The sequence below is a fragment of the Triticum urartu genome, chromosome 1, assembly GCF_003073215.2.
Source record: "Triticum urartu cultivar G1812 chromosome 1, Tu2.1, whole genome shotgun sequence".
Lineage (NCBI taxonomy): Eukaryota > Viridiplantae > Streptophyta > Magnoliopsida > Poales > Poaceae > Triticum > Triticum urartu.
The window spans coordinates 573,859,509-573,881,018 of NC_053022.1; the positions used below are offsets into that span (position 1 = coordinate 573,859,509).

Here is a 21,510-nt window from a genome sequence, read left to right on the forward strand (position 1 = left end):
TTTCCCTTTCTTCTTTTTTGAAAAAATTGTACCTATGGAAATGGCAGGCGTCGTCGACATTGATGACGCTCCAATTGGAGGTGGCGGTCAGACTCAAACTGCAACCAGCTCATGTTTTTATTTGTTTGAAAAGGAGGTTGAAACCACGTCATGTAGTATGTCATGGCCAAGGGCGACAAGACGGCACAAGAGCATGACTTGATCAAGCATGCACAGGTGAACACCCATGTAAATGACAAGACGGGCCCAGCGGGCTGACGTGCTGCTCTTTGACTTGTTGTGCTCAGGTGTTCAGCACTGAGCCAATGTAAAGAGTGAGTGGAGAGTGGGTAGCGTTGGCAACAAGAGAAAACTTTCCCCTGCTTCCTCCCTGTACAACCCTGAATCCTTGTATCTGAAACCACTGGATCTGAACTATTCCGGTAGACATCACATTACTGAACTCACAGAAGAAAATTCTTAACGACCTTTGCAAACAACTAATTATCTAAAACTGTTCGTTGCGTAGCTAAGCAAACATGAGATGACATGGAGTTTTACTGCTACCATTAGTTCTTCATGACCTTCCAAGCTGATTGACAGTTTCATTTCCACAATCATGTGTTCTAATCACTGTGAACTCAACAGAGTGTCATCAGTAGTAACACACAATCCAGTCATCACACAATATATCAAATCAACCACATTCCACTACTGAAATCATAGGAAAAGTTCAGTTCGGTGTAACCCTCACGATGCATGCGGAAATTAATATGCAGAGGTAGATAACATTACATTACATGGTACCAAATTAGTCCGCATGCCCATCACTAACTGAAAGGCCTGCTGAGCAACTCACCGCTGGTAAAACAGAATGACAAATACAAACTGCATTTCGACACCAGAAATCAACTAAAATGCGGTGCGAACGAAAGGATGATTTGGGTGTGCTGATAAAGCATCCCTGAACGCAGACACTATGGCATCACCGGTGCGAGCCCCATCCAGAACAATCTTCTCAAGGCGTAACAGGTGCTCCAGGCCAACTGGTACAGCGCGTTCCCCCCATGTGGAGATTTTGAGGTCTCGTAGGTTGGGCATGGCCCCCGCCTTGAACCCTAGGTAAGCCCCAACACCTTCCATAGCAGAAAATGTGAGGCTCTTCAGAACCGGGAACAGTCCCGTGCCCAATCTAACTCTTTCTTTTGGGATATTTAACGCCATGAGCCAGAGTACTACGAGGGACGGAAGCTCTCCAAGAAGATTGACATCCTGGGTTGACGCCTCCATCACACGCAGCTCCAGGATGCGAAGGCAATTTAGACCACCCATCCATACAGGAACTCTACAGAATATCCATCTAGGGGCGCTGATAAATTCCTCGAGATGCGGAAAAGGATTGGATAATGAGGCCAGCTCGTTATCTTCATAGTATAGCCACTAGTGAATTTGAGACATTTGAGGTTACGGAGCTTTCCAAGGGAGCTGGCGAAAGCATCACGTTCTGGCTTTTCCCAACCATTCACTCCGATCTGCAGTTTCCTTAGATTGGTCAGCTCTCCGAGACCCATAATAACCTTCACTGAGTTCACTTCCTTCATGGACAACCCATCACCATCTATTACCAGAGCGCAGTGATTTCATATTCCCAATACATTCACACATGAATTTTTCCATCCGAATATCAAGATATGACAACTGAGGCAATTGGGCTATATCTGAGGGGGTGCTCTTGAGCTGGGCACGAGGCATGTCCAATGTCTCCAAGTAAACAAGCCCTTCAAATTTAGCAGGGAGTTGTACGTAACATGACACTGTAACATGCAAATACCTCAACAGAAATAATTGACCAATAGCAGTGAGGTCAAGTGTGGTCTCCTGACCTTGGCTTTTTTCTTCTATTCTCAACACCCGGAGATACTTGAACAACAAAAGAGAAGGCAGGCGGGTCCAGAAAAGTGTAAATGATCGAACTTGTGATAGGCAGATATCAATAGTTGGGGCATATGTTGCTCCACGACTAGCCACAGAACTCAGAGATAACCGGCGAACCTTGTATTTATTGCAATGCAATCTTGCCATGTCATTATAATTGTACCCCACACTTACAAAGTTATCTTCATCACACCTGCTTAGGATCAAATCAAGCATCATGTCATGTACTCTGCATGACACCACCTCTTCATTGCATATCATAACAGGCTGAATCATACTTCTGTTAATAAGCTCATTGAAATAACTCCTCCCAACATCTTCTAGGTCATGCCCATCCAAATTACTGACAAGGCCTTCAGCTATCCATTGCCGAACCAGATCGTCCCTCCCGATTTCGCGGTCCTCGGGATACATACCAAAGTACAAAAAGCATGCCCGCAGATGGGCAGGAAGATGCATGTAGCTCAAGTTTAATATACTCTTCATCTCTTCCAAGGTGGGATTTGTGGCTAGCTGGGTACCCAAAGAATCCCTTATGCTCTCCCAACCCTTCCTTGACGTTTCTTTATTGGCTAATAGGCTAGCTATTGTGATAACTGCAAGTGGCAATCCATGACACTTGTTCAAAATCTCAGCCATAACTTCTTTCAGTTGGGGTAGACAATCATTTTTGGACCCAAATACTCTATTCAACAATAACATTCTTGAGTTTTGCTCACTGAGAGGTTTCATTTTGTAGATGCCCTCACCGTCATTCTGACAGGCTGCTGCAGCCACATCTTCCACTCGTGTTGTAACTACCACTCTACTTCCATTAATATCTTCTGGAAAAGCACACTTAATAGTATTCCATGTTGGTTGATCCCACACATCATCGACAACAATCAGGTACCTATTCAAATATTTGCAGAGGTTAATTACATTATAGTTGAACATAATTAAATTATGGACGAAATTATCAACATACTGGAAAAAAAGGTTCGAGCAAATACTCTTTACACAAAAATGATATAGGAACTTCTCAAAGAAGCTACGAATTATCATAATGAATGGAAAAATAACACCAAAAGCATATGACCATTTAGCACATAAGGATTGCATAGGCATTCCAGAATGTTTCTTTCAAAAGAACTCTTTATTAAAGGCATGGATGAGTACCGAAAGGTTTCCACTATACCCTAGCAAATTTTACACACTGTAATTTTTTTTACCAAAACTTACATCGATAATTCTAATGATTGTATTTCTGCCAAATAGTTTATGTATAGTGTCCATGTGTATCACAAATACACGAAACAGAAAGATAAAAACAGTCACAAATCTCGCATGCATAAATCGATCTTCAGATTAACTATTTTCACACAAAAAGGTATGAAGTGGTTGTTTAACCCTAAACGTGAATAATGCATTAAAACTTCAAACTTGTTTAGCACATATGGGTCATGACTCATGAGGGCATTACAGACCCTCTCTTCAAAAATAAAAAAAAACTCTTTTCAAGAAAGGTAGATGGGAGCAACATGTTTCTAATACCCTAGCATTTATGACACCGGATGGATATATCAATACTCCAATATGTCTTTTCTAAAAATGTATCTTTTTGCATTTTCCTCTCTATTTCTCTATCACAAAAACATAAAGAGGCAACCATCAAGCATGGATCTTGGATGCATAAAAATCAATACCAAATATATACTATCCGATTATTCAGCTCAAATCTAACACGAGTAGCGTGTGCAAATAATACCTCTTCTCTTTCAGATGTTGCCTTAGCTCTTCAATGATGTCGTCAACCTTGCGAGTGCGAGATGTATCGGGATCCCTCATCCCTAGTTTCCACTGGAAATTGTTGAGCAGCTCAGTCATATCAGGCCTCTGCGAAACTGAAAAGAATGCTTTGCAGTCGAACAGCGAGCCAATCTTGTCATACACCTGCTTGGCAAGTGTAGTTTTACCAAGACCACCGAAGCCCACAATCGACACCACCTTGAGTTTCTTTTGAGCATCCATCAAAATAGTGGCAACCTCCTCCCTTGGGCCATCAATGCCCACGAGAGTATCAGCCTCCTGGTACACCGCTCGCACTCGTGGGTCAAAAGCCACGGTGCTGGTGGTGGGCTTCCAATCATCAATATTATACCTTTGGCGCCGAGCATTTGCCTCCAAGGCAAGAGTCTTGAGCTCTTCCATCCGGTCGGCTATCCGAAGACGCTCTCGCATCTTCTTGATGCGTCGAGCAGTCTTCTTGATGAAGCCCCCCTTGGCATCGTCGGCTCGAGATTGTCGCATGAAGTCATCGATACAATTCTCCATGTCATACGACATCTCCCTAACATGGTCCCTCCAATCCTTGACGGTTGGATCAATCTCATCAATGAGCTCGAGCTTCTGAAGGGCAGCGTTCATGGCGCTGAGTTCCTTCTCGAGGAATGAGGCCTGCTTCCTGACCCCTTTGAACTTCTTGTACTCGTCGCCCATGAGTGTGGTGAGCTTGCCGATGAGGGGGTTCATCACCCCGCTCGCCACGGTCACGATTCCTCCGGTCATCTCGACTGCTCTCTTGGCTCGGCGGCTGACTGGCTACAGACAGAGTGAAGCAGAGGTTAGTTGGTGCCATAAATAAAGAGATGAAAAAATTAACTGGTGGCGAGGGGTTGGGATCCTCTGCAGTGGCGAGGGGCATCTTACCTGATGTGGTGAAGGAAGGAGACAGGGAGGTCGGAGATTGCAAGACAGCGAGCCGGGGGAGAAGGAATGCGGCGGGGAGGACACAGATCCGGGTGCTCTGTCTGTGTGAAGCAAGAGTTAGTTGGTGTAAATTAAGAGATAGATAGATGCAGGCTGTGGTCGATGTGTTACCTGATCGATGTGGTGGAGGAAACAGGTCGGGAGGTTGGGGAAGGCACCTCACGGATGAAGGAGAGGAGGCGGACGGGGATTAGGCGGAGGCGAGCGAGATGAGGAGGTAGGTGCGCCGGATCCGTCCAGGGGAGGAGGCGGATCTGGCACCGGCTGGGAGTGCGGATGCACCGGCGGCTCGTGCGAGTGGCACCGGCGACGGGAGTAGCGACGAGCAACGGAGCAAGGAGGTGCGGCGGTAGCGGCGGAACCCTAGAAGAGTGGGGAGTGCTGGAAGTGAGTGAGGACACGGGAGTATTTCTGTGCAGAGCTCAACGACTCACGCGACGACCGGCGAAGCGGCCCGGGACTGTTCAGAGGTTGACGACGACGACTTAGACAGATATGCCCCCGCGAACCAGGCCAGCCCACAACCACACGTAACGCACGACCCAGCCCAGCCCACGAACTAAAATGAACTACAAATAAAATCACGTAAGTCAACTAGCTCTGGCAAGCGATCTTCATATCTCACATGCGGTAGTAGCATCTGATTGCATGCAGGTGGTATCCGACATCAATGGAAGAACGCTATCATCTTATGCACTAGTCATAGATGAAGTTAGGGCATCGATGAATGAGTTTGTAAAAGTTAGTTTTCGTTATGAGTGTAGGGAAGCAAACCTTGAAGCACACGCCATTGCCAAGGCGGCTTCAGCTTTCCCTCCAGGTCGCCGGTTGTGGCTAGGGATTCTACCAGACATTGCTTGTATTGCTTCGGCTTTGAACGTTGAATAAATCTCTAGTTCACCTAAAAAAAACGTAAGTCAACTAAATAAAATCACGTAAGCACATACTGCAGTGTATACCTTGCTAAAAAAAAGTTACTGCGGTGTACTCCCTTTCACTGAGATTCCACCGTCTTTCATGTAGACACCAAAATATTAACCTTTCTTTAACTTCAGTCATTTCAGTTGTGCATAAGAATTCAAATATTTTTATTTTTATTTTAAATACTCTTTCGAATTTTAAGTGAAAGTTTGCTGAACTACAAACCTAGTTCCCTGAAATTTAGTAATATCAGTAGGTGCTGAAATATTTCTGAAAGTGAAATTTAAAACCACGGGTGTACCATAATTTATTTTTTCTTGAGAAAGATGTACGGTAGGTCCCATGGTTCCTTCCTTGGCTTAGCTATTTTCTGCTCTTGATCCTGCATTGGTCTTTGGTTCGGCCATATTATTTGCGCTTTATAAATATTTTACTTCTTGCGCAAGCAAACCTATGCCTCCACTCAAATTCTCAACTAGGGTTCTAACAACAGTGTCGAGATACCGGCGTCGCGGATCTATTCTATGCTAGTTATACCTCCGAGTTAAGTGAGATACCGGCGTCGTGGATCTATTGTACCTTCAGCTTCAGGCTGATATATCATGTATGTACACCTGCACACTTCAGTCTTAGAGAGATCAATTAACATAGACACAAGGCTGCCCAATTTGATCAAGTCCCAGTTCTTGAAATTACTTCCATCACACACATCTGCAGTTGTTGTGTATCATGTATACATAATTAACCCCAACCAAGCTGCTACTACATCAGAAGTTAATCACATGGGTACACTAAATGTTAGTGCTAATAAGAAGCTTTTCACCAACAAATCAAATACTACTTATCAAGTCAGATAAGTCAGAAACACAACAGTCATATTTCCTCATAAACTGAATTAGAACTGCCATGTTCAATTGCAGTTGAATTTTCATAACTGACTGGCATGAAACACTATTTTTGCCTTTCGGTAACTTAACACCCGCCAAAGTCTGAACTTTTCTTCAGCAATGCAAACCAATGCAAAGTCTAGCGTACAATGCATTACAAACTTAGCATACTACCACATCAACTGGTTATATCAGCATGATGCCGCACAAAATGTCTTCAGGATGACTAAAAAAATGTGCACTAACCAACCACACAGACCACATCTTGTGATAATATATCTCCTTTTTTTGTATTATACTTTCCATAGCCGGGTTTTTCTTTTTTTGTTGTGTTTTTTTGGACTTGTTTATTTCTTTTGTTTATTTATGTTTCTTTTCTTTCTTATTATTTCCCTTTTTCTTTACTTTTTTTTAAAATGCACAATTTTCTCAAGTTGATAAACTTTTTTCAATTTTGATGCATTTTTCTCAAAATCGACGGACTTTTTTTCAAACCAATGAAATTTTTCAGTTAATTTTTTTTAAATACGATGAATTTTTTAGAAATTTCGTGAAATTTTATAAAAAATCAATGATCTTTTTCTAAAATTTGATAACTTTTTAAAATTCAACAAAATGTTTTCAAATTTGATGAACTTTTTTTAAAAAATTCATGAACTTTTTAAAATCAATGAACTTTTTTTCAAATTTATGAACTTTTTAAAAAATCTGTGAAATTTTTTCAATTCACATTTTCCCCTTTTTTGAGTTTGTTTTCGTTTATATTTTTCTTTTCAAATGCTATCTAGCGAACCATGGGGAAATAAAATGCCAAATCTACATGGGCTGGCCCATCATAGTAGGCGAGTGGGTGCCATGGAGTTTCCGTGGTGCTTGAAGCGTCTGGTCTGGCTCGACCTACGATGGCGCGTGCATGTGACATGCGCGTGAATGGTCTGTTGCCTTGCAGGGGCACAACTTGGTCCTCCTGTCGCACTTGCGTCGCCACCGTAGTCCACTCCATCCCGAACACGGATGTGCACTGACGAAAGGGAGAGCAGGTCTCAGAAATATCTCACCCTTGTGATCCTGCACCAGGGGAGGGCGAATATGGTTTTTGGGAAGCGCTCCGCGCGACTGCTCAAAATCGTCAAGACAGGACGTCTTCCACCAAGTTTTGGCGCTGCTATGCGCCGTCGTCACCACCAACATCATCATCAATAACATCGCCGCCCTACAACAGCCACAACTACTTCATCCAGGAACGATCAGTACATGCACCGTGATCTTCTCTTGTCTCTAATTATGATAGATGTTGCATGTGTGATGGTGTTGTTTCGGTCATCTAGTATGCTAGAGCTTTACATGCTAATTAGTCATGAATTATTTAATAAAATTAATCATGAATTTTCCTAATATTCCAGCAGTCGCAAGGCTTGTCCATGATCTCATCAAAGTCAGGACCGCCTTGCTCGTTCTTATTCTGCGAGTGGAAGTGCCGTGGTGTCCACGCCATGACAGGTCGTCATTGTTTTCTGCTTGGCTACCCACGCTTCCTCGCCAAATCACACATCAGACGAGGTCATAGAGAAGCTTCACCGAAAAAGGCTTTCGGCCCGCTTTATAAATAAAGCAAACCGCCACAAAGCACCGAGTACACAAAGGTTCACACCACACACACCCAAGTCTCACAACAAGAAGTACAAGAGGTTTCGCTGAGGGCACAGCTCAACAAGCCCAAAGAAAAATAAAAAAAATAAAAAAGAGGCCGGAGAACTCTCCCGTTCCCTAATCTGGCTCGGGGGGGGGGGGGGGGGGGGGGGGGGGAGGAGGAGGCGGCGGCGACAAGCAGACAACCAACGAGCAAAGGTCAGCGATGAAGGCAGAGATGGCGTCACGGTCCTGGGGGCGGCTAAGTGGCCGCCAAAGCTGGCTCTAGATTCTGAGCTGCGGCCCGGAGCTCCGCCCGCTTAGGGATGGGCAAAGCTGGGCTACTGTCTGGCCGGGCAGCGTCGAGCCAATCGCTGCAGTGGGAGGCCGTCACCGGGGAGGAGGTCGACCAGCCACACAGGGAGTAGGCTGCGGTCCGTGGGGGGAGGGTGGTCGGCCACTGGAGTGCTCACCCTCGTCTCCACGCCCGCATCCGGAGCTGATGGGGAGGCCGGCCGGGCTCCATCCCGGCATAGCCGAGGAGCAGAGGCGCGGACGACGGAGCGTCGTCAGGGGCGGCGGGGGGGGGGGGGGGGGGGGGGCGGGGGGGGGGGGGGGGGGGGGGGGGTCCGGGATCACCCCAGCGGAGGGGACGGAGGGAGTCCACGGCGGGGGCGGCATGACGGCCGCGAGGGGAACCACAACCGGCATCGGGGCTGGCTGCAGGGCGACCACGGCCTCAGGCCCCGCGACAAAGGGGAGGAACGGGGGGGCAAGGTCATCGGGGTGGCCGAAGCAGGAGCCGCAGGTGGGCTAGTCGGGGAGCGCGGGGAGGAGGCGGGGATGAACGCCATCCCGATGCTGGACGTGTCACTCTCGACAGACGGCCCGGCCAGGGAGCCCGCAGAGAGCGCGAGGGAGGCCACCAGCGGGGCCGAGGGAGCCAGCCCGACTTGCCGACCCCCACGACCCGAGTAAGGCGCCTGAGGGTCGGGCAACGGGGACCGGGAGCGGCTGTCGTCAGACGCCTCATCATCCGTATGGGCGGAGCGGTGGTGGTGGCGGCCATGGTAGTCCCCACCGGCACCGGGGTTACCACCGGGGTGGCCGTCGTTCGAGAAGAGAGGACGTCCCACGTGGTTGGGGGGCTCAGGTGCAATCCTGAGATCGAAGCCCTGGTCGTTGAAGAACACCCGGACGGTAGCACGGAGCTTGGTGGAGTCCAGCCACTTGACCTTGACCCGGACCTCCTCTTTACGGAGGGAGAGCTCGTCCACAACCACCACCTTGCCGAGGATCTGAGACATCTGGCGGATGACGTGCTCAGATCTCGCAACGTCCGGGAGACCGGCGATGAGGATCCTAGCCGTGTCAAGGACAACCACCGCCTTTGCGTCCAGAATCGGCTCGGAGATGTCGACGACGATCTTGTTGAGGGCAAGGGTGATTTGATCACTGCGTGTAGTGTAGCCGTGGCTGAGAGCGTCGGGAAAGATCACGAAGAACTAGGTCCCGGAGGTCGGGGTGACCTGCTAGTCCCACTGACGGTGGTATAGCTGGTTGAGCTCGGCCTCGATCATCTCGGGCGAGGCCACACCATCTACCACCGTCACAATCGCCTGGAGGGAGGGGGTGGGTGGAGCAACGTCGGGAAGCTCAATATGGAAGAAACCCAACCCCTCGATCCCATGCCCGTACATCTGAAGCTCGTCGGTCAATGGCCTGTCTAGGTAAAGAAGGGCGGGGTGGCCCGGATCCTTGCATATGTAGCAGCACGACGGGTTGGAGCAGTTGACTTCAACATGGCCGACCTCCCCACAGTTGAAGAAAGGCGGCGAGGGAAGGCCGAAGACGGGCCCCGAAGCACCGGCGGAACCCGAGGCAGCCACGGCCTGGGAGACGGGAGCCCGGCCCAGGCGACGCTTCTTCTTGCGCCCCTGCCCCTAGCGGCCTTTGACCTGGCCGGCCCCGGCAACAGCGCCGGCTTGCAAAGTAGCAGCCGAGGCGTGGGAAGGGACGTACTTCCGAGGCGGCACGGCAACCGAAGGAGCCAGGGGCGAGGAAGGGAAGAGCGGGAGGAGCGGAGCGGAGATGGGCTGCGGCCCCGGCGATGAGCGGGAGAAGGGGAACAGCGACACGCCGTCCGCCATTCCCCGGACGTGGGAGGGGGAGAGCGGGAAGCCCCACGGAGATCAGAGCGACCAAGGGAGCGGCGGTCGTCCCGATGCCCATCCCGATCCCGTAGCTCACGGCGGATGTCGTCCTCCCGACGGAGAGCATTGGGGGAGGGGACGGGGAGGGTCCCGCCGGTCGTCAAAGCGTCGCTTGTGGTGGGCCTCTCTGTCCTCCCACTCCCGGGCCATGGCCGGGGAGGGAAGAAGGGGCGGGAGATCGGCAGGAGGAGGGACGGTGGCGGCAGATGGGCGAGTAGTAGTGGACAGCCGAGGCGACGAGGAGGGAGATGCGGCTGCGGGGGGAGTGGGGGAACGGGAAGCCACCAGGAGGCCAAATCCATTTCGCTTGCGCGCTGGGCCTAGGGCATAGGGGGGCAGGGGGAGGGTCGGCCCACCAGGCCCAACCCACCAGCGAGGGGGGCGGGGGCAGGCCGGAGATGGGTCGCGGCCCAACAGGCCCTGGCCTTCCAGCGCAGGGGGCAGCGAGCGGGGGGTAGCGCCAGCTCGGAGGGTTTCCCCTCGACGAACAGCTGCCGTCGTCGGGTCAGGAGCGCCAAGCAGGGTGGGACAGAGTCGCCAGGGAGGAAGGGCCGCCCGGAATCAGAGAGCCGAAGTGCCAAAGGCCGCAATGAATGGCCTGAACAGAGACCTGCGGGAGAGGGGCGCCGGAGCGATCACGCCGACGGGGGCCGGCGGCCTGGAAGGCGGAGGAGGAGGGACCAGCGAGGACGCCGGGGCGCGCCAGGATGAGCGGGCCGCGCCCAGCTTAGATCGACCGGCGACGCCCCAGGACCGGCTGCGTCTACCATGACCCCTCCGCTAGGCCGAGCCTTGGGCCACGGACAGACGAGCGGCGCTCGTCGGTCGGGTGTGCGGCGACAGCCGCGGGCCAGAGGCCCCGGCGCTCCCACGGGCAGTACATGGTGGTGTGGCGAGACCAAGGGCATGGGAGGGGGTGAGCACCAGCGCGGTCGCCATCGAGGGAGGATTCCTCGTCATCAGCCATGTCCGACCAACGGAAGCGGGAGGGCTCGAGGCTGACCGGGGGAGGGGCGGCAGCGACCGGCGACGACAGCGCGGGAGGCACAGGCGAGGACAACAGCGACGGTCGGGCAGGGAGGAGTCGCTGGCGAGGCAGACTGGAGGCGGCGGCGGCGGCGGGAGGCCCGCGTCGCCCAAATCGCCAAAGCCCGAGTCGCCTAGCAACATCCTCGTCCATAGAGAAGCTTCGGCAAAAGAAAATAACCAAATGAATGTCATGTTGATCTTCCGAAGATTAGAATGTCAAAAGAGTACCTGTTGTACTATCCAAGGAAGGTTTACAGGAAAACATTGGTGACTAAAAGAGTTGGCTGTTTTATACATATGTGTAACTAAATATGTTGTACGTGATGGATAAGATTCATTTCTTTTTTACACTGTTCAATGTAATTGCTCACTTTTTATATATCTAAAGAAAATGTATTTGTGTACCAAGAAACGCAAAGTACACATAGCATGCTTTATTTTTTACTTCCACAGATTCTATAGGCAGGCCTTGTGATTGTCAGAAACTGGAGCTGATTCTATTTTCAGAATACTAGCATCATCTCAAGGGCTGCAGAACAGGTTCAACGTTTGCAAGAAATATGTGGTTTTCAGAATCGCAGCAACAATGAATGTTGCACACCCACAAAAAAAACAATGATTGTTGCACAACATTAGCTGAAATCCAACACCGCGCCGATGATAGGTTTGAGGAAAAACTTTTAATTATGAATTCAGTTCTCGTAGCTGTTGGAGGCCATACCGAGGTTTCAGGGGACGTATTATTTATTTTGTTTGCTGTCACTTCGGTTGATTTCCACTGCCTGGGACGTGAGCCATACGTCACGTCAAGCAAGGAAATCTAAGTCTTGTTAGTTGCTTTGTTTTCTTTCAACATGTGACATTTTGGTCTGTAATAAAGCGGGGATTACTTCTAGCAGTGGAATCTCTGAAGATTGTGGGGCATGTAAGCGGGCTGAAAGCATGACAGACGTGGAATGGTGGCGGCTGTTGGGTGATGAAGTGCATGCGCTATGTAATATATTTGTTGTTTCCATGCATCAATTTTTCAGTTTCATCTTAGTTTGGCTAGATATAGTATTGTTGAACATGTATTCTCTGTGTGTGCGTATATAGGTCTGGGTTGTATATTTTGCACCTGTCACGTCTCTCTCCACCTCTATAACTTGTACGTAGCTTGGGAGACAAGACATCAGGTGCACCCCTTGTACCTATATATGTGCCCCGTGTATGATCAATGAAATTATCAGTGCATGCAATCCCATTCTTCCTAACTTACATGGTATCAGATAGCAAGTCGATCCCCTGCCATCCGGTGTCCGAATACCTTCGTCCAATATATCAATCTTTACCTCTCGACTATTTCGAGACTCCTCGTCATGTCCGTGATCTCATCCGGGACTCCGAATAATCTTCGGTCACCAAAACACATAACTCATAATACAAATCTTCATCGAACGTTAAGCGTGCGGACCCTACGGGTTCGAGAACTATGTAGACATGACCGAGACACATCTCTGATCAATAACCAATAGCGGACTTTGGATGCTCATATTGGTTCCTACATATTCTACGAAGATCTTTATCGGTCAAACTGCAATAACAACATACGTTATTCCCTTTGTCACCGGTATGTTACTTGTCTGAGATTCAATCGTCGGTATCCTCATACCTAGTTCAATCTCGTTACCGGCAAGTCTCTTTATTCGTTCCGTAATGCATCATCCCGTAACTAACTCATTAGTCACATTGCTTGCAAGGCTTATAGTGATGTGCATTACCGAGAGGGCCCAGAGATACCTCTCTGATACTCGGAGTGACAAATCCTAATGTCGATCTATGCCAACCCAACAAACACCTTTGGAGACACCTGTAGAGCATTTTTATAATCACCCAGTTACGTTGTGACGTTTGATAGCACACAAGGTGTTCCTCCGGTATTCGGGAGTTGCATAATCTCATGGTCAGAGGAATATGTATAGGTCATGAAGAAAGCAATAGCAATAAAACTTAACGATCATTATGCTAAGATAATGGATGAGTCTTGTCCATCACATTATTCTCCTAATGATGTGATCTAGTTCATCAAATGACAACACATGTCTATGGTCAGGAAACTTAACCATCTTTGATTAAGGAGCTACTCTAGTAGAGGCATACTAGGGACACTTTGTTTTGTCTATGTATTCACACATGTATCAAGTTTCCGTTTAATACAATTCTAGCATGAATAATAAACATTTATCGTGATATAAGGAAATATGAATAACAAATTTATTATTACCACACAACCTACGCCGTCTCCGATTGCCTTTGACACAACAGAACTCCCGCTGCCGATTCGATGAATTCTGCTCCTTCTCTAGATCAATAACCGCAACCCCAGATCGAACCTTGCTCTGATACCACTTATTAGAATAAATTCGAGGCGCTCCGTCGATCTACCGAGGACCAAGCAATCACACAAGCACGACACCGAGATTTGTTAACGAGGTTCACCGATATGGCTATATCCCCAGGGCATATGACTACGGGCGCTCCTCCCCTTGATACCACTACAATACCGCACCCCGGCCGCCCGGGCGCCGGCACAAATCCAACCGTAACCTACCTTGTACAATAATATTCGACACAACTCTAACAACACTTCCTTGTTTCCATTAATCTCCCTCAAGGCCCAACGTGCATGTATGACTTCCTTCCTTTGCTTCCTTATCTCAGCCTTTGCTTATTGATTCCGAGACAACTCCTTGATAACCAGGACATTGAAAGGCCTATATAAATTAGTAGGATTGGATTTAAGGACGCCATGTGGGACTAATAATAGGTGAAACAAACTTTTCTTCTTAGCAAAGCACCAAGCCAGCTCGGTTGGTGTGGACAATAGGTAGGCGAAGGTGTGAGGTCGTGAGTTCAATTCCAAGTAACATCTATATTTTTGCCAGGCCTTTTATGTGGGCTAGCTTAGTTGGGCCACATCCCAAGCTGCATGCGCCTTTCCCTCAGGTAGGCTTCGTTCGAGCGTGCGCCTTTCCCTCAAGGCAGGCTCCGTTCGAGTCGCATCGCTCCAAAGGAATAGTCGTGGATGGCAAGCCACGTGATCACATGAATAGTACCACCTCGGTAGAAAATAATATGGGTACGACGGAGAGACAAAAAACGGACGAAATTACGGTGGTAAGAAGCAATAGCCCCTTTATTATTATTAGGTAAAGAGTAAAGGTATCAGGCTGCTGCGTTCCTGCTTTGCAGATCGGTATAGGTCAGCGTAGCATTGTGCGCTAGGCTTTATAAAAAAGTAGCTTAACCATGGGCGGGCCACGGCCCATTGAGCCTTGTTGTAGCTCCGCCAGGCATCTCCCATTTATTAGCTCTTGGGGGCTCCCTCCTCCCAAGTCACGCGGCCCGGGGGGAAACCATCGTCACCACTCAACCTCCTTCCCCTCCCCATCCCTCCTCCCCCGTCGCCGGCCGGCATTGGCGGCGGCGGGGCTCTCCTCTCCCCCACGCCCTTCCATGGTGGGATGGCGCGGGACAGCTGGATCGGGCACAGGCGCTGGCCTTGTGCGGGGGCGGCGGCGCTGCAGCGTCGGGCGCATCAGATGGCGGTGCGCCGGCAGCTGCGGGCTCTAGGTATCTCGCGGGATTTGGTGCTGCATGCTCCTGCGTCCGGTCGGGTCCTTCCTCCCCGATGTCTGGATGTCTGCGAGCGGCACGGGAGGGTCTCCCTTGGGCCCATCCTAGGCTGCAGTGGCGGCTAATCTGCTCCTCTTCTCCGACGGACGGGCGGTTGTTGGTGGCTTCATGACGGTCCGGGCTAGTGGTTGTGGTAGGACGAAAGAGGGGTGTTTCTGGTGGGGAGGCCGATAGGAGGGACGGGTGCTCCGACGAGGTCGAGCTGCTCGTCGCCACCACAGGGGGTGTCGGTCGTGGTCGTGCCTCGCTCCTCCTCGTCCCCCATTCCCTGGCCTAGCGCTCTTTGGTCGCAGATCTGGCGATGTTTGAGGTGGGGTGGTCGCTAGTGGTGTCGGGGGTGGTTGTGGTTGGCTGAGCTGGTCAAAGCCGCCTCCTTTGGTGTTGTCACGGGTGGTCTGGGTGCAGGGCGGCGCCCTGGTAGTGGGAGGCGTGATGATCATGGGCGGATCGCGCGGCTTGGGTGCGGGCGGACAACCACGGCCGCTCGGGCGGCATGGTTGTCGGTGGTTGGCGGAGCAAGAATGGGACGGAGGGGTTTGAGCACCGGGGTACACCACTTGCCCGGTTCCTGGGTTGACCGCCCGCGGCGGCGTCCGTGGATGTCGTTTTCTCCTTGCAGGCTCCATCACGGTGTTCTGACCCCTTTCGTGATGCTCTGGGTGAAAACTTGATCCCCGGATCGGACGGTGGCGGCTACCAGAAGTTGTACCCTTCTTGAGGGCACCGTGTTAAAGCCCTCGCACTGGCAGTGTCCGTCTCATCTTCCTCGGTGGAGCCACATGATGAACTTCCACATGTCCGTCCTCCGACCAAAATGGCAGAGGTAGCCCGGGGTCGAGATAGAATTACTCGGCCGCAGTTGTGATTTCCATAAGTTCCAGTAGAGAGAGCCACATGGCACTCACAAACAATGAAAAAATAGCGTGCCATGATAAAAATAACATGGCTCTTAAAATATGCTATTAGCGACGCTATAGTGCGCTATTTTTTTCACTGCTCACAAGTCACATATATAAGAACAAGACAGAATAGATCAAGGTAACATATATATACATACACACATGCGCTCTCTCGACTGAACTATATATATGAACAAGTCCCAGTAGTGTCAGCAAATCGAGCATGTGCTCCCTTGTTCAGCATACATCACAAACATAATCAATCGAGCATAGCACTAATGCTACATCGCATGCAACAAGATCATGCAGCAAGTCTTTACAAAGCAATCCAGCCAAAAATGTCCAAACAGAGTGAGCGCAACAACATCAATATATTTTTTCGAAAAGGAGGTCATCCCCCGGCAACAACATCAATATATATATAGAGAGAGATTCCTCATCTATATATATCAAACCATTCCATGCTGCTGAATATAGCTTAGAATCAGTACTGAAGACAGAGGAAAGAAAAACATTCCACACTGATGAAGGATGCTACCCTAGAAAAATACGAAGAGATTTCGAACGCTTTAATCGTGAGGGCCTGCATACGTTGCAACATCTTGCAAAAGAGAGACTTCTCTGGCAGGGCTACGTATTCCTCCGTCCGAAAATAGTTGTCATCAAAATGGATAAAAAAGGATGTATCTAAAACTAAAATACATCTAGATACATCCTCTTTTATTCATTTTGATAACAAGTATTTTCGGACGGAGGGAGTATATGCTACGAGCGGGAAATAAATCCACCGTCATTACGAACTGCCAAATTAGCTTCCAACTCTGCATGTCCGCCACTAATTGACCGAGGGTACACTAGATTGGTCACATAATCTGACAAATTCAAACTGTATTTCGACGGAATAAATAAATAAAAACTAATTTAATATTCAACAGAAGGGTGGTTTGGGTGCACTGATAAGGCATGCCTGAGCGTGGATGATATGATGGAATCACCGGAGCTAAGCAGAAGCAGTTTGATCTTCTGGAGGCGTAACAAGTGCTCCATGCCAATGGGTACTCTGCCGCACCACTTCGCGACACCGAGAGTGAGGGTTTGTATGTTGGGCATGGCCCCCGCCTCGAACCCCAGGTATGACATAACGTCTTCCCTAGATTCGAATAAAAAATACTCCAGAACCGGAAATAGTCCTGTGCCCAATATAGCTCTTTCTTTGGGGATATGCGATGGCCTCAAATCAAGTTTCATGAGGGACGGAAGCCTTCCAAGAAGATGAACCTCCTCAGTTGAAATCTCCTCCACACGCAACTCGAGGATGCGAAGGCAATGGAGACCACTCATCCATATGGGAACTCTCCGAAATCGCCATAGAGTCCCGTGAAATTCCTCCATATGTTGGAAACGAATGGATAATGAGTCCATCTGGTTACTGACTTCAGTACCTGTCCCGTATAAGTTAAAATATTTCAGGTTACATAGCTTTCCAATGGAGCAGGCCAAAGCTTCAAGTTCCAGCTTGTTCATACACTCCACTTGGAACTGCACTTTCCTTAGATTGGTCAGCTTGCCGAGACCAATAAAACCCTTCATCACATTCACCCCGACCTTATCGGTGAAACTGTACCTTGATAATCTCAGAGTGTGCAATGATGTCATATCCCCAATCCATTCTGGCAACACTTCTTCCATGCAAATTTGAAGAAAGGACAAGCGGGGCAAATGTACTATATCTGAGGGGATGCTCTTGATATCGGCATCAATTATGGCCAGTGTCTCTAAGTAAACAAGCGCTTGAAGTTTAGCAGGGAGCTGTACAAAATCTTGTCCCCGAACATACAAATACCGCAGCTGAAACAGTTGGCTAATAGCGGTGAGGTCAAGTGTCTCCCCGTCACCCCTAGAAAGGCCTTCATCAATTCTGAACACCCGGAGATACTTGAACGAAGAAAGAGGAGACATGGAGTTCCCCAATAGTGTAAATGATCGAACTTGTGATAGGGCAACATCAATAGTTGGCCCATTTGTTGCTCCACCACCAACAGTGGACCTCAGAGATAATCGGCGAGCCTTATATTTACAGCCATTTAGTCTTGCCATCTCTTGATAATTGTACGCCACACTTACAAAGTTATCTTCAGCACACTTACTTAGGATCAAATCGAGCATCATGTCATGTACTTTGCAACACTCCTCCCTATCCTCTGTTTCAGAAGGCTGAATCATGTTTCTATTGATAAGTTCATTCAAATAACTTCTGCCAATATCCTCCAGATCTTGCGCATGCAAACTACTGATGAAACCTTCAGCTATCCATTGTCGAACCAGATCACCGGTCAAGATTTCGAAGTCCTCGGGAAACATACCAAGGTACAAAAAACATGCCCGCAGATGAGCGGGAAGATGCATGTAGCTAAGGTTTAATATATTCTTCATCTCTTCCATGTTAGGATTTGTCGCAGATTGGGCACCTAAAGAATCCCTAATACTTTCCCAGCCCTTTGTTGATCTTTCTTCACCGGCTAATAGGCTAGCTATTGTGATAACTGCAAGTGGCAATCCATGACACTTCTTCAAAATCTCAACCATGACGCCTTCAAGTTCGGATGGACAATCATGCACAGACCCAAATACTCTATTTAATAACAGCCTTCTTGAGTTTTCTTCACTAAGAGGTTCCAATTTGTAGATGCTCTCACGGTCATTATGATAGGCTGCTCTAGCCACACCTTCCACTCGTGTTGTAACTATTACTCTGCTTCCATTACAATCTTCTGGAAAAGCACACAATATAGTTTTCCATGTTGATTCATCCCACACATCGTCAACAACAATAAGGTACCTTTTTAAATGTATGGAGAGAGGTTAGTTACATTATAATATGATATGATTATATTATAGAAAGAAATCATCAAAAATTTACAAAATAGGTTATAAGAAAGACCCTTTCGACAAAGGGGTATAGGGTATTTTCTTAAAAACTATGAATTGTCATAATGAATGGAATAAATAGCAAAGCATGTGATCATTTAGCAAAAAAGAACCACATGAGAATTCTAGAGCCTTTCTTTTAAAAGAACTCTCTTTGATAAAGACTTAGAGGAGTATTAAAAGTGTTTCAATATACTCTAGGAATTTTTGAACTACATGTGAAATATACCAGAACTTCAACTAAGCTGTATGTTGTATGTTTGTATTCGTGTTGCGTTATTTGTTTACAAATATTCATATTTATAAAAACACAATAAACTAAAAAAATCGGAAATCTCAAATGATTAGTAGCTATATGCCAATTTGCCCACGTACATCAATCTAGTGATTAACTATGTTTTTCCCATAAAATACATGAAGGGTATGTTTAACCTTGGATATATTTTTACTTCAAAACAGCTTAGCACATACGGGTCACACATACATTCATAAGACTTCCTTTGAAAAATCTCTTCTCACTAAAGGCACATGGGGGTCGCATGTCTCTAACACCTAGAAATTATGACACTGGATGGAAAATAAACCATTAGTGCCCTTAACTTTTATAAAGATGCATTTTCTTCTACATAATTTCTTTTAATTGTTCTATTTCTATCATAAGCACACAAAGAACCAAACAACTAAATATGCAGCTTGCAAGGACAAACATCAGTTCAAAACATATGTTAACCAATTACTCAGCTCAAACTAAACAGAAAATCTCAGGCAAGTGACGACCAGTGACAGTAAGTAATACCTCTTATCTTTCAAATGTTGCCTTAGCTCTTCAATGATGTCATTAACCTTGCGAGCGCGAGACGAAACGGGGTCATCCATCCCTAGTTTCAATTGGAAATTGTTAAGTAGCTCAGCTATATCAGGCCTCTGTGAAACTGAAAAGAATGCCTTGATGTCGAATTGAGAGCCAGTCTTGTCATACACTTGTTTGGCAAGTGTAGTTTTACCAAGACCGCCGAATCCCACAATTGACACCACCTTGAGTTTCTTTTGAGTATCCATCAACAAAGTAGCAACTTTCTCCCTTGGACCATCAATGCCCACGAGAGTAGCTGCCTCCTGGTAGACCGCTCGCAGCCGAGGGTCAACAGCCACAGAACCAGAGACAGGCTTCCACTCATCAATCTTATACCTCTCGCGCCGAGAATTTGCCTCCAAGGCAAGATCCTTGAGCTCTTCCATCCAGTCGACTGTCCGAAGACGTTGTCGAAACTTCTTGATGAATTGAGCAGTCTTCTCTATAAGGCCTCCCTTGGCATCATCAGCGCGAAAATCGTGCATGAAATCATCAATGCAATTCTCCATGTCGTAGGACATATCCCTGACATGATCCACCCAGTCCTTGATGGTTGGATCGAGCTTGTCATCCATGAGCTCGAGTTTCTGGAGGGCAGCGTTCATGGCGCTGAGTTCCTTCTCTAGGAACGAGGCATGCTTCCTGACCCCTTTGAACTTTTCGTACTCGACGCCCATGAGTGCGTTGAGCTTGCCGATGAGGGGGTTCATCACTGCACTAGCCACGGTCACAATTCCGCCTGCCATTTCCTAGCTAGCGTGCTCTATTGATTCACTGGCTAGATGTTGGTGTGAAGAGTAGAAGGAATGCAGAATTGGTGCAAAGGGCAGAAGGAAGGCAGCATGTTTATAGATCCTCGCCAAGACATTAAGCTGTTGGAACGTTACGACTCATTGGGCCGGCCTTGGCAAGTGCTTTATTAAGTTCAATTGTGTACGTTAATCTACAGAATAGTAGAATATATAAAGATGTAACCAAGCAACGGTACGAACAAGACAGCGCAACGTACAGTAGCTACCAGACACCGCGTGAACCAAAAATCACCTAGGATGGATCGTTAGGGCATCTGTAATTGTGCAGTTTCTTTTTTTAGGATAATTGTGCAGCTAATTAACTACTTAATGTTAGCATAGGATGTATACTTGCAGGACAAGAGGCAGCGATACGCGCGAGGGGTAAGACTCAAGTCCCCAATGCAAAGGTGCTAAGCTTTTGGGTGCTAAGCTTCATGCATTTAATTAGTTGTAGACTCGGAATTGTCTTTCCACCTATATACACGTGCTTAGCGTCGTTTCTTTCTGAGTCACCATACTACTCTCTCTCTTCTTAACTAGCATATGCCACATTAGATTTTTTTTTTAGTTGGCAACCTTAGCACATGTACAAGATGAAGCATTAGGAAGGGCCTAACCAGCCATTGATTAATTAAACAAGATCTTGGCCAGCCTCCGCGTGAATTTTAATCAGCTGGCAAACCTATGCTGACAAGATCGAGGCCACGAGATAAAACACCAGCAAACATGCCGGCGTGCCAGCTTTGCAGAATTTAATCATCGATCAACAAGAAATGTTGTGTGACGAACGCCAACAGAAACTTCATATGGCTAGGCGATGGTCGCCGATGGCGACGCGCCAGGCCTTGCATACGACGGCGGGAGGCATCGGAGGACTGGACGGAACGCCTCCGACTGATGGCTTTGTAAGTGTTAAGCTCGTCACGATTCAGTTCCGTCAGTTAACTGGGAGGCTGCCACTGCACTGAGGTCCAGGCAGTTCAGGCCTCAGGGCATGCAGCAGCTCCTGTTGAGTATAAT

At 48.1% G+C, this 21,510-nt stretch overlaps 1 protein-coding gene and 1 pseudogene across 1 annotated transcript; both read right to left on the reverse strand.

Annotated features, from left to right (window-relative positions):
• Positions 1-669: 669 nt before the first annotated feature.
• LOC125531992 lies at positions 670-5,138 on the reverse strand (annotated as a pseudogene).
• Positions 5,139-16,836: 11,698 nt separating this feature from the next.
• LOC125540291 (disease resistance protein RGA5-like) lies at positions 16,837-20,442 on the reverse strand. The gene is made up of 2 exons (XM_048703899.1): positions 19,640-20,442; positions 16,837-18,754 (listed from the first exon to the last, which is right to left on the reverse strand). The coding sequence occupies exons 1-2, from the start codon at positions 20,440-20,442 to the stop codon at positions 16,837-16,839; spliced, it is 2,721 nt and encodes a 906-aa protein (XP_048559856.1).
• Positions 20,443-21,510: the final 1,068 nt, after the last annotated feature.

Excerpts from the sequence above, each read along its gene's own strand:
- LOC125540291 (XM_048703899.1), bottom strand. The coding sequence starts at position 20,442 with ATGGCAGGCGGAATTGTGACCGTGGCTAGTGCAGTGATGAACCCCCTC. Across the intron at positions 18,755-19,639 it reads CAACATTTGAAAGATAAGAG|GTACCTTATTGTTGTTGACG; the intron begins GTATTACTTACT and ends ACATTTAAAAAG.